The 13,199-nt window shown below is 32.8% G+C and overlaps 2 protein-coding genes across 2 annotated transcripts; both read right to left on the reverse strand.

Annotated features, from left to right (window-relative positions):
• Window positions 1-312: 312 nt before the first annotated feature.
• Window positions 313-2,483, reverse strand: LOC132727863 (uncharacterized). The gene is made up of 3 exons (XM_060713452.1): window positions 2,330-2,483; window positions 1,367-2,190; window positions 313-568 (listed from the first exon to the last, which is right to left on the reverse strand). Exons 2-3 carry the CDS (start codon window positions 2,177-2,179, stop codon window positions 467-469), a joined length of 915 nt encoding a protein of 304 aa, XP_060569435.1. The 5' UTR covers window positions 2,180-2,190; window positions 2,330-2,483; the 3' UTR covers window positions 313-466.
• A 6,977-nt stretch (window positions 2,484-9,460) lies between these two features.
• On the reverse strand, window positions 9,461-11,489 carry LOC132727881 (uncharacterized). Its single transcript, XM_060713472.1, has 3 exons — window positions 11,334-11,489; window positions 10,392-11,216; window positions 9,461-10,007 (listed from the first exon to the last, which is right to left on the reverse strand). Exons 2-3 carry the CDS (start codon window positions 11,199-11,201, stop codon window positions 9,906-9,908), a joined length of 912 nt encoding a protein of 303 aa, XP_060569455.1. The 5' UTR covers window positions 11,202-11,216; window positions 11,334-11,489; the 3' UTR covers window positions 9,461-9,905.
• Window positions 11,490-13,199: the final 1,710 nt, after the last annotated feature.

The raw sequence follows: 13,199 nt of genomic DNA on the forward strand, positions 1-13,199 counted from the left end.
TATAAAGAAAGGAAAAGTATTAATTTGCCCCTTTTCAAACAAAATCTGTTGTATACACATAGGAAATAAGTCAATCAATAATTCTCCATCAATATACCATATCATCGTCATATTTCAATGATTAAATACAATTATAATGAGCTTGCAACGTAACTCACGGTGTACACATTTTTAACAGGTTTCTGAACATAGTTTCTTATTTTTCTTCTTTCCTTTCTTTGTGCATGCTCGTTTCCTTTACATACTCACACTCTGTACAATCAACGCATCTCTTTGACGTTTTCCTAATCGTTTGTAATGAGCGATCATGCGCATGCGAACATTTTCGACAAATTTCAACAGAATATCAATGTTTAAAATCTGCTTCACAGAAAATATAAGTGATTTAGATAACAAATTGAAACTCAACTCGAAAAGTTGCGAAAAGCTCGCTAATACAGCGTTGATGACATGATTATTAGTCTTCCTAACCTCCATGATGTTTTGGGGGTCTCACGGGAATTTCCATCGAGGTTTGTGTCGGCTTATGCTTTTGTAATAATGGCATGCTAATTTGGCGTCCAGGGACCTGAAACATAGTTGAATAGTAAGAAACCTTAATAAGGCTAAAAAGCATGTATTTAAAGTAACATATATTTGAAATATTTAGGCAAATATACATTTCAAAATTTAAATTCAAATATTTTATGAACAAGGCTTTACTTTGGACATAAGATAAATTTATATCGGTGTTAATTTTGTAGATGTGTTTAAAAATGTTATATACATATACAAGTAACGTGTTCATGTCCTCCCTTTTCATTTATTGTCACGGGGGCATTATGTACGGTACACTTATACTCATTTAAAATGTCAAGTGCTATATCAAAGCACAATATATATTAAATCAGCGCAGTAACTAATAAGTATGAAAACAGTATTACTGAAGAAACTTGATCTTGATTAGACAGGTATTTCAAGCGTCACAATTACCCTGACCTTAAACCCTCAAAATAAACGACGCAAAATCAATAGGGCACATCTCCTTGTCATGACCAACCTCTACACCACAGTTGCAAGCTTTAGCGATCTCTAGTTATTGTTTGCTCACACAATTAGTAGTCAAGGGCATTGGACCATGACATTTGTACCTCAAAATCAAAAGGGGTCATAACCTAGTCATTTCCAACAATTTTATATAAAATCTTAGCACTGTTAATCAAAGCATCGTTCTCTAGATATTGGACAGAAAAGGAAAATGTGACGAACCTACGGACGTATGGACTGACCATTATATGCTCCCGTTTAGAAAGTGGGGCATGAAAAGTATTGATATGATTTCTAAAACTTTTAATTCAAATTATATATAATAATGCTAATATTCTACCTTTTCGATATCCAAAAGAGATGCGTCTTTAAGCTCAAGATGTTTCGATGCTATAAAGCAATCTGGAATTATAACGTCGGACTTTTGTCTGTAGTCCTGTGCCTGAATATTGTCATTTGAACTATTTGATTTGCATCGATACACCTTCATCATAAACCTATGTCGAATGTCTGTTGTCGATCCCTTTAGCATGGACGGAGTATAGCACTGCTCATCAGCATCCGGTTTAAGACTCTTCAAAAATGTCATTTCTCTATCCTTTGAAATTTTCTTTACTATTTCCATTAAAGTATCAAATTCGATATTCATTTCTCCCCCAATGAAAATTGGTTTCTCTGTTTTGTTAATCAGCCTTTGTGAAAATATTAGAATACTTTCCATGAGGGTTTCAGCAGGTACAGTGGCTGACTGAAACAAATCGTACTTCCAGGAGACCATAGAAAACTCTTTAACAACTCGCTGATGTGGTTGCAGGGAAAATACCTTTACATGAGGAACCACCAGCTTATCAAGGTCAAGGCCAGGCAAACTTCCGATTGAGTTCAAGCTAACATTTGGCCGACTCATTTGTACTCTGTTGACGTCATATAAAAAAACGGTACCTTCACATTGTTGAAGAGTATATTGACCATAACCCCTTATAGCGTTGAGTTTTGCAGCTTCGTCGTCTCCGGGAAGGAAACATATGTCCGGTTTTGTGTCCGGACATTGAAATATTCTGTGCAAATATCCTGATCTTATGTGAGGTGATAAGGTTTGAAGCCCCTTTCTAGAACTGTTAAAACTCAGAATAGACAAGACGTCGTTGTCCATGATTGCCTATTCTGAAACGATAGGACAACACATTTCAAATAATCGGAATGGAAAGAGACAAAGAAAATAAAATTCTTTTCATTCAATGACTATTTTCTGTGAATCGCTTGTTTCTTAACCATATAGTAAACATAGAATGGAAACACTTACCAATGATAACTGTAATCTAAGTCTCTTTTTTATAAAAACACAATGATATATTCTCTGCCTTTTTTTCAACTGTACTTGGTATGACTTTGGGCGGGCTCATTTATACCTGTAATGACCATTCTAGACCATTACGTAATGAATTTAACGTTATTTCCGAAGGAAAGTTTTATTGGTTTTCCTGATTATAAACAATATGACAATGATGGGAAACCAATCAATATTTACAAATTAAGAAATGATTCATGTTATGCAATTTAGTTATTTAAAGAAAATTGCTCATTGTTTTCATCAAATGCACAAAATTTAATGGCTATTTGATAAGATTAATAAGTAATGTGCGCATTTTTATATTTCATTGATATATAGACTACATCTATTTTAATAAATCTATTAAGTACTTGACCTTAATTACCTGGAGTTTCTTTGGGTGTTTTTTAAAAGTCTCGTCAATCTGATTTAAACTGTACCTGTCCCCAAAACGCAAGGGCAACGGCTAAGTGTGTAAGATACAAAATTTATACCCGTCGCTCCTTTTGAGCTTTTATCGTTAAATTTGTGTCTCACAATAATCATGCTTACTTATACTTTACTTTATTAACGTTTTTTTATTTAAACCCTCCTAATTTTACCAAAAGTTAGTGAACAGACTATATACCAAACGTTCTATTTCTTTTATTTATCGAAAACAACAACATTTTCCTTTTACTTCATTTCATTTATAAATAACATGTTTTTTTCAGGTGGTAAATGTATGCATGTTATGTACTGTACAGCTCATTAACACAGTTGACCATTCTACTACCTTTTTCTGTAATTTCTACAGAAATTAAAGGCAAGCAGCGACTTATTCGGTATAAATATTTTGATATGGGTCATTGAGTCAAATACATTTTGTCTAATTTTTGAAGAATGAATACAACAAAGATCGCTGCTAAAGAGCGTGAGAATTTTTTTTTTTCAAATTTCATTGATATCGTCAGCAAACTCAATTGAACTATATCAACAATAGAAGTATATAGAAGACCTACATTTATGCAAAATATATGATAATCCCCATGGAAAATAAATCCATTTTCAGAAAGTAAAAAATATGGTAATCAAATTATTTTCCGAAAACTTTGGGCTAAAAAAGAAATTTTCAAAGTTTAACCTTTTAAAAAAAGTTGGGAAACCCGGGGTTGCATACCCTGGGCGAATATTTAAAATTGTAACCTGTTTTTAAAGCACGAACAAAATACTATAACCCTCTACTTTTACTTTTAAAATATTTGTTTAGTTAAAAATGGTTACAAATTTTAATAAAAAGTATAGTAGGCACACGTATGAACGCGATAAGAAGTCGACCTACATTTATGTAAAAGAATGTGGAAAAACCGAGGTCTTTACGGCGGAAAGTACAGTCAAATTTAAAAAAACTGCACTGAAATAGACCTCATTAGATTTTACCATTTATCTTTACTATAGCATTATAAATAAATCTTACGCAATGCAGAAGTAATTTAACATTTTGATATTGTTATAATATAATATGTATGCCGGTCATGCGTTAATAATTAACCAAATTTACCAAATATATGTAATATTTGGCGCACTTTTTTGAAATTTTAAATTGGAAGCAATGAAGTAGAATAAAATTATATCAAAATGAAACACGGTAGTTCACAAATGTAGGTTGATCTACGGTGTTCAATTAGGACCAGCGCGTTATTGTTTTTACCGTTTTAACTAAGAAAGATACCCATGAAACGAACATCAAAACGCAAATAAAGCGTAATTAAATAAAATGAAAGAAGCAACGACCACAAAACAATGCCATGAAGTCATTACTTACTGATAAACATTTATTTGCAATGGCACTTTCGTGACAATGTTTATCTTTCATTACAAAAAGAATTTGCGTATAAGTTAAATACCATTTTTAAACTATAATTGTTCCCAAATGTTTGTTCAATATCATCTGAATACCTTAGTAACTGATCATGAGGGTAGTTTACATAACAATGTAGGATCTGTAACATAGTTTATTTATTTCTATTTTCATTAATCTATCCTTTATAAATTTATTGACTTAAGTTAAACTGATAAAAAATAAATAAAGTAAAACTGAAACTGTTCATATTTCTATATACATATTCAATGGCGTTGTACAACAGAATAATTAAAGTATGTACATATAGATAGAAAATCACATATGCACGGCAAATGAACTACAAATAATAAGTTTTAGAAATCAGCCGTGCAAAATATATTTAAAATATTAAAAATTAAAAAAAAAAGTAATAAAAAAAATAATAATAAATAATTTAAAAGAAAATAAAGATTTATCGTTATTTTAGTAAAATATTTAACACATTTCCACATCTCGATAAGTTTACAGCCCAATCACAATCTTAAAACAATGCGTAAAAATCTCTAAAATAGTAGGTTTCGACATTTTTCTTGAACATGTACAAAGTCGAAGACTATCTTATATACAAAGGCAGTTTATTCCAGAGAGTTGGACCAACGGTACTCAAACTTCTTTCGCTTTGTTAAAGGGAACAGCAAAACAATCTGAGATTTGGTCTTTTTAAGACAGGTTTGTGTAACAGTTCTGTTAGATAAGCCGGAGCATTGCCAATGAAACAGTTATACATTGTACATAGTATTCTAAATTTGATTCTAGCTTTAATTGGTAGCCAATCCAGTTCAAACGAATATTCTTAGAAACTATCATAATTTCCGCGTTGCAAAACAAGTTTAGCGCACATATTTTGGATACGCTGTAATTTCTGTAACTCACTTTCGGAAATGCCAAACAATATAACGTTGCAATAATCCAAATGTGTGATTACTAGCGACAATACTAGGATTTTTGTTGATCGCTAAATCAGATGTTTGCGAATGCTCTTTATTCCCAAATAATTAAACATGGCAGTTCTACACTTGGTCCTAACATGTGTTTAGAATCTTACGACCTCGTCTTAGTAGGAACCTAAGTATCTTATAACACTGACATTTTAAATTTTATCACCGGCGATATCAATTTCTTAATTGAACACATCTACCAAAAAAGAGAAATACAGAATCCCTAAAGAAAGCCCAACACGACAAAATTGAAAATGTTGCAGGCTCGGTTTGATTGAGTCTGTTCATGGACGGTAATGGAAAGTACAAGTTACCGTCCACGCCCCCTAGCACGGGCTTAAGCAGAATTCAACATCTAACACGAAAATGGTGAAATTTAGAATTTAAAAACATCCTCAGAGGTGTTCATACGGCGGTTATCATGGAACCTTCAATGTGACACATTAGTGCCATTCCATAAAAAGCGACGTATGGTCCCCTAGTAAAAGAATTATTGTGCCCTAAACGAGAAGACAATGGGCGGAACTAAATAAAATGGAATTTTGAAAGGTGATTTGAGGTTATGAAGCCTGCATATCACAGATATGACGAAGTTGGGCTTGCTCATCTACGCACATCTTCATCTGCGGATGGTTCTAAATTCAAAATTTCACCATTTTAGTGTTTAAATGTTGAATTCTGAATTAATGAAAAAGAACTCAAACTTCCTATTATGTATTGGATTCCTAAATTACATAAAAACCCTTACAAAGCCAGATTTATTGCTAATTCTACATCTTGCACTACAAGTAAACTTTCTATTTTATTAACGTCTTGTTTGACTGCCATTAAAACACATGTAATTAGATATTGTGATAAAGTCTATGAAAACACAGGCAAATATCTCTTTTGGCCAATTAAAAATTCTGGTGAAATCTTGGATAAATTCAAAATTAATAACTTTCAAGCTTCAACTGTCAGTACATACGATTTTTCTACACTTTATACAACTTTGCCACATAAATTAATTAATGATAAACTAATTTCCCTAATTCAGAAAACTTTTGCACGGGAAAAAGTTACCTTTCTAGCATGTAATTCTAACAAAGCTTTTTTTACTAACGGTATTGTTAAACATTATACTATGTGGACCTGTGACGAAGTTTGTAGAGCGCTCTCTTTTCTTTTAGACAATATTCATATCATGGTTTGGTAATACCTTATTTAAACAAATCATAGGAATTCCTATGGGTACTAATTGTGCACCCCTGGTTTCCGATTTATTTGGTGCTGCTATGAAAGAGACTTTATGTCGAGTCTTTCTGAAGATACACAACAAGATGTTATAGTAGCGTTAAATAATACTTCCATATACTTATATATTCCATATATTTTTGATTTAGATAATTCTTATTTCCCATGAACTACAACTTAATAAAACGAACTCTTGAAATTTTAGTACATAATTTTTGGATCTTCATATTACTGTCAATAACAATTCTATTCACACGAAAATCTGTGATAAAAGAGATAACTTTGATTTTTGTAAAATTAATTATCCACATTTAGACGGAGACGTACCCCACACAACATCTTACGTGGTATATGTTTCTAAGTTAATTAGATTCACCAGAGCTTGTAGCAAAGTGAAGGATTTCAACGAGCGGAATATTTTCATTACTAACAAGCTTCTCAAGCAAAGCTACCGCTATCATGAATTACGCAAATATTTTACAAAATTTTACAATTAATTCAAAATTCAATAGTGATTTGAAAACACTTCTGCGACAAGGGATTAGCCAACCTGATTTCTATGGCGATATGATTTACAAACTTCGTAAGATTTTGGGTCATGGTAATTTTTCTGCTGTTTTGACTAAAATCATTGAACGTTTTATTAAAAGAGGTTATGACCCTACTATTTTAAGACATACTGCATGTTTAGTGTTCAACCCTTTTACAGTTAGACACTACGCTTTCCTCTTTTGATTGCATCTGACGGACCAAGTGGGAGACTCTATGATGGATAGTTCGTAAAGCCCTTTGGGACTGAATTGTCTTTATGTTCGTCTTCTGCCTTGCTTCGTCGGGCCCTTGTAGGTGATTTTCTTGTTGCTCTGTCTTCCTTTAGGACATTGAGTACTTTTGTTATGGTCATTGGGTTTACTTTTGTATGTTTCTACATGATCATTTTAGTGTTTTACTTATTTAACCTTTTGTAACCATGACAACTGTTAGAATTTCACTTGGCGGGGATTCATTTTATTTACACTGTCTCGTTTGGTGGGGCAAAGGGCGAGGTTTGGTGCACCATTAACCGGTTTAAACTCCCCAGAAGTCATTATTATGCTGCTGACCGTTCCAAGGCGGCGCCCCACTGTGTTCCTCAGATGTATGTCTATGCTGTTTCATACTGTTTTGGTGACACTTTTGCTTGTGTCCCTTGTTGTTTTCTCGTCTACGGTAAGTATCTTCCCCATTGCCTCTAGTTTTTATTTCTTTGATTACCCCCCCCCCCCCCACATTCCCCCGGTCTCCTGTCCCCTTCCCCTTTGTGGGCCTATTATTGTTTTCTTTGAATTCCTAATCAGTTACAAATTATTTATCATTTAATGATTAACCTGTCTTTGCCCTGTCCTTTTTATGTTTGGGGTCCGCATGGGCTCCTTGCCATTGGTTCTTGTTGCTGGGTCATATGGGGGTTGCGTTCATTGAACGCCGCCTTTCCTTGTTGATCTTGTTTATCATATTTTGAGTTCTGCATATCCATTTTATCTATAACAGACTGGATTTCTGATTAAAACATGTTTACAAAAGTATTGACATTTTCACTATCGTCAAATCATCGGATAATTCAGAATTGGATATGCTTTTCAAGTTCCTATATTGTACAGTTTAAGTGATAATATTTCTTTCTTCACATTAATGACTTCGTGGACAGCACAGTGATCGGAGAGAAAGGCCCTTGCTCAAATTTAAGTACACATACACGATTAATTGATTCAGTGATTACCACGTCTAGTTACTTTCCAGCAGTGTGTGTACTTAAGTTGACATGTTGCTCTAAACCCATAGCATGAAGGCAATTTAGAAAGTTTGAAGATGCACCACTACCACTGTCAATGTGGATTTCTGAAGTCTGAAGTCAGTTACAAATTGCTCACATGTAGCTAGGGATGGGGGTCTGTATAAACAAACTACGTATACTGTTATACTTTTGAAAATGATTGCCCATATGCCAAACCCATGTTCCATCTATTTCATTTTAATTTCGGTTTAACAAGTCAAAGCAATACCGCCACCAATTTTGTTCTTGCGGTTTGTAACCATTTTGCTTGAGATCAGACGTTTCAAAGTGATGTTGTTTTTCGTCAGAATACCATGTTTAAAATAACAAAGCAATGTCAATTATTTGTTCCAACAAAATTTTCATTGTTAGCAACAGATATACAGTTAAATGTAAACCATGATTTTTTTTTCACCAATCTGTACACGCTAGTTTTGAATTTAGGGGTATTTCAAATTGTGTAGGTTTGTACAGGAAGGATTAGTCAGGATTTTAGCTTTACCACCATGTTTGCTCCTTTTGTGAGTTTTGGGTTGAGATATGTTCAGCTTATATATAACACCTGGTACTCAAATGTTTGATGTATTAAGTTGCCTATCTATTGAAACCGTTAATCCTATTTTCAATAGCTGGTCATGACATTACCTGTAGTTTTTATTTATAGCTGGCTGGTTATTGATTTCAATCATGTCCGAAATATGTATATTTTGTAAATATCTGTAAAAATGCTTTGATAAAGTTTAACAATTTTTGCATGTTTAAACGACATGAATCATTCAAGATCTTGATTTTAACAGTTTAAATCGTTTCGCATCACACCTTGGTTTGAAACAGTTGTGTCATATAATGTCAGCTTAAGTAAAAATGCCATTTTTATTTTATTGTCCACACACGGGCCCCTAATTGTAGTTAAATGTGTTATTGTTTTATTTCTTAAATGAATGATTGATTTAAATAAACGCTTAAAGACGGGCCTAACATTATGAAGAAAATAAAAAACATTATAAAACTCATTGACAAATCATTTAAACAAAGTTTTATGCCTGAAATGATACTATTTAAACACATACAGGTAGATGTCGAGTCAGTTCATTTTCTTTGTGCTTTTCAATGTCTTTTTTTTCGGGCAAGAAGGATACTCTCCAAAGATATCTTTTGAATTGATATATCACTAAAAAATAACATAAAAATATGTACATTATTTCATACCTAACGCTAATCAAAAAATCAAATCAATATATCGTCAGATGTATTTATTTATTTCAGTCTCATTCATGTATATACATATACATGTATTTACAAATCAGCATAATAAACTATACATAATCAATTTATTGCACACTTACATAGACATCGTCACATATTTTTTTCAATTTCTTGTTTTGCCTTCTGTCAGTAAACATACCAATGACCAAACAAAGGCTGCTTCAGTTATCAAATAAAATTCAGGTTCATTTTATCAAACAATATGCCGCTTCTTGTAAGTTTAAAGCACTTTATTTTTCTTTATAATTGTAATTATAAAATTGTGTTTGTAAATCTACCTCCAACCAACACATTTTATCAGTCATATAACACAATAATGACCAAACAACACCTCTCAGTTTCAAGGTGATGTTTCTAGGGTAATTTTTATTTGCACTTTTCATGTAAGTTGATGAATGATGAGGACTGTTGTTTTTTCTAACCGCCATGATGTTTTGGGGGTCTCACGGGAATTTCCATTGATGTCTGAGTCGGCTTATGCTTTTGTAATAACGGCATGCAAATTTGGCGTCCTGTGACCTGAAATGCAAAGCAAAATAACGATCACTAAACATAAGGCATACAATGATTTACTACACATTGGACATGTATATATACGCATTTTATCAAGAATAAATAATCATGCACATTTACTAGTATTTGTATTATAGGTGATAAGGTGAACACAACTTTCTGAACACAACTTTCTATTATGTATACAAACAGTTTACGCATAAATTTGATGTAATCAATCCAAAACGTATCATAACAAATACCTAATCAGTGTGTTTATAAATATAGCTTAATTAATTTTTATCTATATTGATATTTAATTTCTATTATTATATTTATAATACCATAAGTTTCCATAACGTGAAAATGTATAAGAAATGTTTAATAACAAACAAAATCGTGTATCGTTACCTCTTCGACATCCAGTAGTGAAGCTTCAGCGAGCTTAAGGTGTTTGGAGGCAATAAAACAGTCTGGTACAACTTCGGACCTTTGCCTGTCTTCCCACGTTCTAATAACGCCATTTGAACTGTTTGATTTGCATTTGAATACATTCATCATGAACAAATGACGTATATCTTTGAGGGAAGACTTTGTCATGGAAGGGAGAAAGCCCTGCTCACTCATCACTGGTTGCATATTTGTTAGAAACTCTTCTTGTTGATCTGTTGACAGTTTTTTCACTATTTTCACCAAAGAACTATACTCGATGTTCATTTCTCCACCAATCAAAACTGGTTTCCCTGTTGTGATTGCAAGTCTCTGTGAAAATGTAATTAAACTTTCCATAAGGGTTTCAACACTAATACAGGTTGAGTGGAAGTAACCATATTTCCAGGAGATCATCGAGAATTCCTTCACCACTCGCTTGTACGGCTGGAGGGTAGATACTTCTACTTGGGGAACCACGAGTTTATCGAAATCTAAGCCAGGCAAAACTCCAAAAGAATTTAAACTGACTTTTGGTTTCTCCATTTTTACCCTGTTGACGTCAAAAAGAACGACGGTATCATCTGAATTTGGAATAGTGAACTGACCATAACCACTTATAGCGTTAAGTTTCGCATATTTGTCGTCTCCAGGAAGGAAGCATATGTCCGGCTTCGCGCTCGAACTTTGAAATAATCTCTGCAAGTATGTTGGTCGTTGCTCAGATGATAACGTTTGAAGACCTTTTCTAGAGCTGTTAAAGCTCACAATAGACAAGTTGTCGTTTCCCATGATTGCCAGTCAACTCTGAAATAATAGAACAACATATCTAAAGTAATGAAATGGAAAGAGAAGAAGAAGAAATCTTCTTAGTAAGCATCTATAGATTCCTTAATAAAGTTAACATTGAAAGAACTTACTTACCAATGATACCTAAAATATATGTGTTTTTTTCTCAATAAAATTCAACGATATGTTTAAGTATCCTTCTCTGTCCTTTTCACAATTATGATTTTAATATCTTTGTGCTAGATCCTTTAAATAGCCGTTCTAGACCATGACGTAATTAATTAAACAAATTTTCCAACAGAAAGTTTAACTGGTTTTCCATCGTATCATTGTCATAACAGTATTGGGAAACCAATCTTTATTTAGAAATTTTAAGATGATTCATGTAAATAAAATTTGGATGTTTAAAGAAGCTTGCTTATAGCTTACTTATGAGATTTAATGTATATGAGGCACTACCAAAAGACATGTGCAACATTGGTTGTTTCCGGTTCTCGCCTTTCCGTTTTATGATACGAAATTATGACACAAATAAATGAAAGACAATGACGTTATTTTTAGGGTGATTATATCATTCAATTCAAATTCATTATTATGCTAACAATAGGAAAACATTGTATTGTATTGAATTGTATTATATTGAACAATCAACCCCTTCATACTATCTTAACAAAAAGATAAACCACTTTATCTAAATGACCTGGAGATAATTTGCTTAATGTGTAAACTTCATATATGTTAGCAAAGTGAAATTAAAAAAAAACAATTGTCATTTCGTAGGTTAACTTTAAGTTTGTATTTTTTGCAAAATTCATTCTAAAATAATAGTGCCCCTATACCCTTTTGAAATACCTAATACTCTATTCGAACCGTTATATTAATGTTATATACGATATTACAGAGTCGTCAGACCACAAAACTGTTATATTTTCCATATTTTATTGATAATCATTGTATTGCCATGTAAATGTATGCTATGTGCTGGAGTAGATATGCATTATATATTTTATAAATCTATTTTAACAATGCTCGTACTTTACTAGTTTTCATCATAAGATTATGTCAAACTTAGTGAGATTTAACAATTTCATTATAAAGGCATTAGTTAAGAAGTAAAAAGCTGACATAATATAAAAATACCCACGGAAATTAAATCCATTTTCAGAAAACTGACGCTATTTAAAACATAATTTATATCAAATTAGAAGCTTACCAAGATAAACAGCTATTTGTTCTGATCGAACCAATCTTTACCTTTGTGTTTAGCAATATTATATAGCAATTTTTTTTAATTTGTAAAAGATTTATGTGTATGCGTAGAATTTTGGTAGACATAAAATTAAACCCCGAGGAAAAGTCTACTCGTGAAGCGTAATAAAGTTCAAAATGAGGAATAAGAAGAGAGGTTCTTATTTCTGTTTCATTAACGTCTTTTAATCATGCAAATAGCCATGGTACGCTTTAAGATCTACATCTTCTTGAAGTAATAATAAGACACGTTAAAATGGGCTAGAATTACAAATCTTATCCACTTATGAGCATATAAATGAGAACATTGAAACTAAAAAATATCGATAACTAATATAAATTATATACTAGCTAATCATGTAAAAACAAATCGACAAACAGAATGAATGTATTCTATAACTGACTCTAAAATTTGTAGTAATAAAAAAGAGACAAAATGAAAACTCCCTAAAGCACGCACAAAACGACAAAATTGAAAATGTTGCAGGCTCGGTTTGATTGAGCCAGTTCATGAACGGTAATGGAAAGTGCAAGTTAGCGTTCACGCCCCCTCCAGCACCGGCTGGTTTGGTTTAAACATATTTATTTTAGCTCGATTGCGAAACAAGTTCTTGCAACTTATATTAATCACTTTCGAGTCCGCTTCCTGGAACCAACCAGTACTGGCGTCATATGAAGAAACATGGTCGTGACCCGAGTAGGGCTCGAACCCATGATCTCTGGGTTGAGAGGCAGACACCTTAACCACTAGGC

The sequence above is a fragment of the Ruditapes philippinarum genome, unplaced genomic scaffold (genome assembly GCF_026571515.1).
Source record: "Ruditapes philippinarum isolate M1 unplaced genomic scaffold, ASM2657151v2 ctg84_1_1_1_1, whole genome shotgun sequence".
NCBI lineage: Eukaryota > Metazoa > Mollusca > Bivalvia > Venerida > Veneridae > Ruditapes > Ruditapes philippinarum.

Bases quoted from the DNA above. Each gene is read 5' to 3' on its own strand.
- LOC132727863 (XM_060713452.1), bottom strand. From the start codon at position 2,179: ATGGACAACGACGTCTTGTCTATTCTGAGTTTTAACAGTTCTAGAAAG. The intron at 569-1,366 runs GTAGAATATTAG...ACTATGTTTCAG, and splicing joins CTCTTTTGGATATCGAAAAG to GTCCCTGGACGCCAAATTAG.
- LOC132727881 (XM_060713472.1), bottom strand. From the start codon at position 11,201: ATGGGAAACGACAACTTGTCTATTGTGAGCTTTAACAGCTCTAGAAAA. The intron at 10,008-10,391 runs GTAACGATACAC...TTTGCATTTCAG, and splicing joins CACTACTGGATGTCGAAGAG to GTCACAGGACGCCAAATTTG.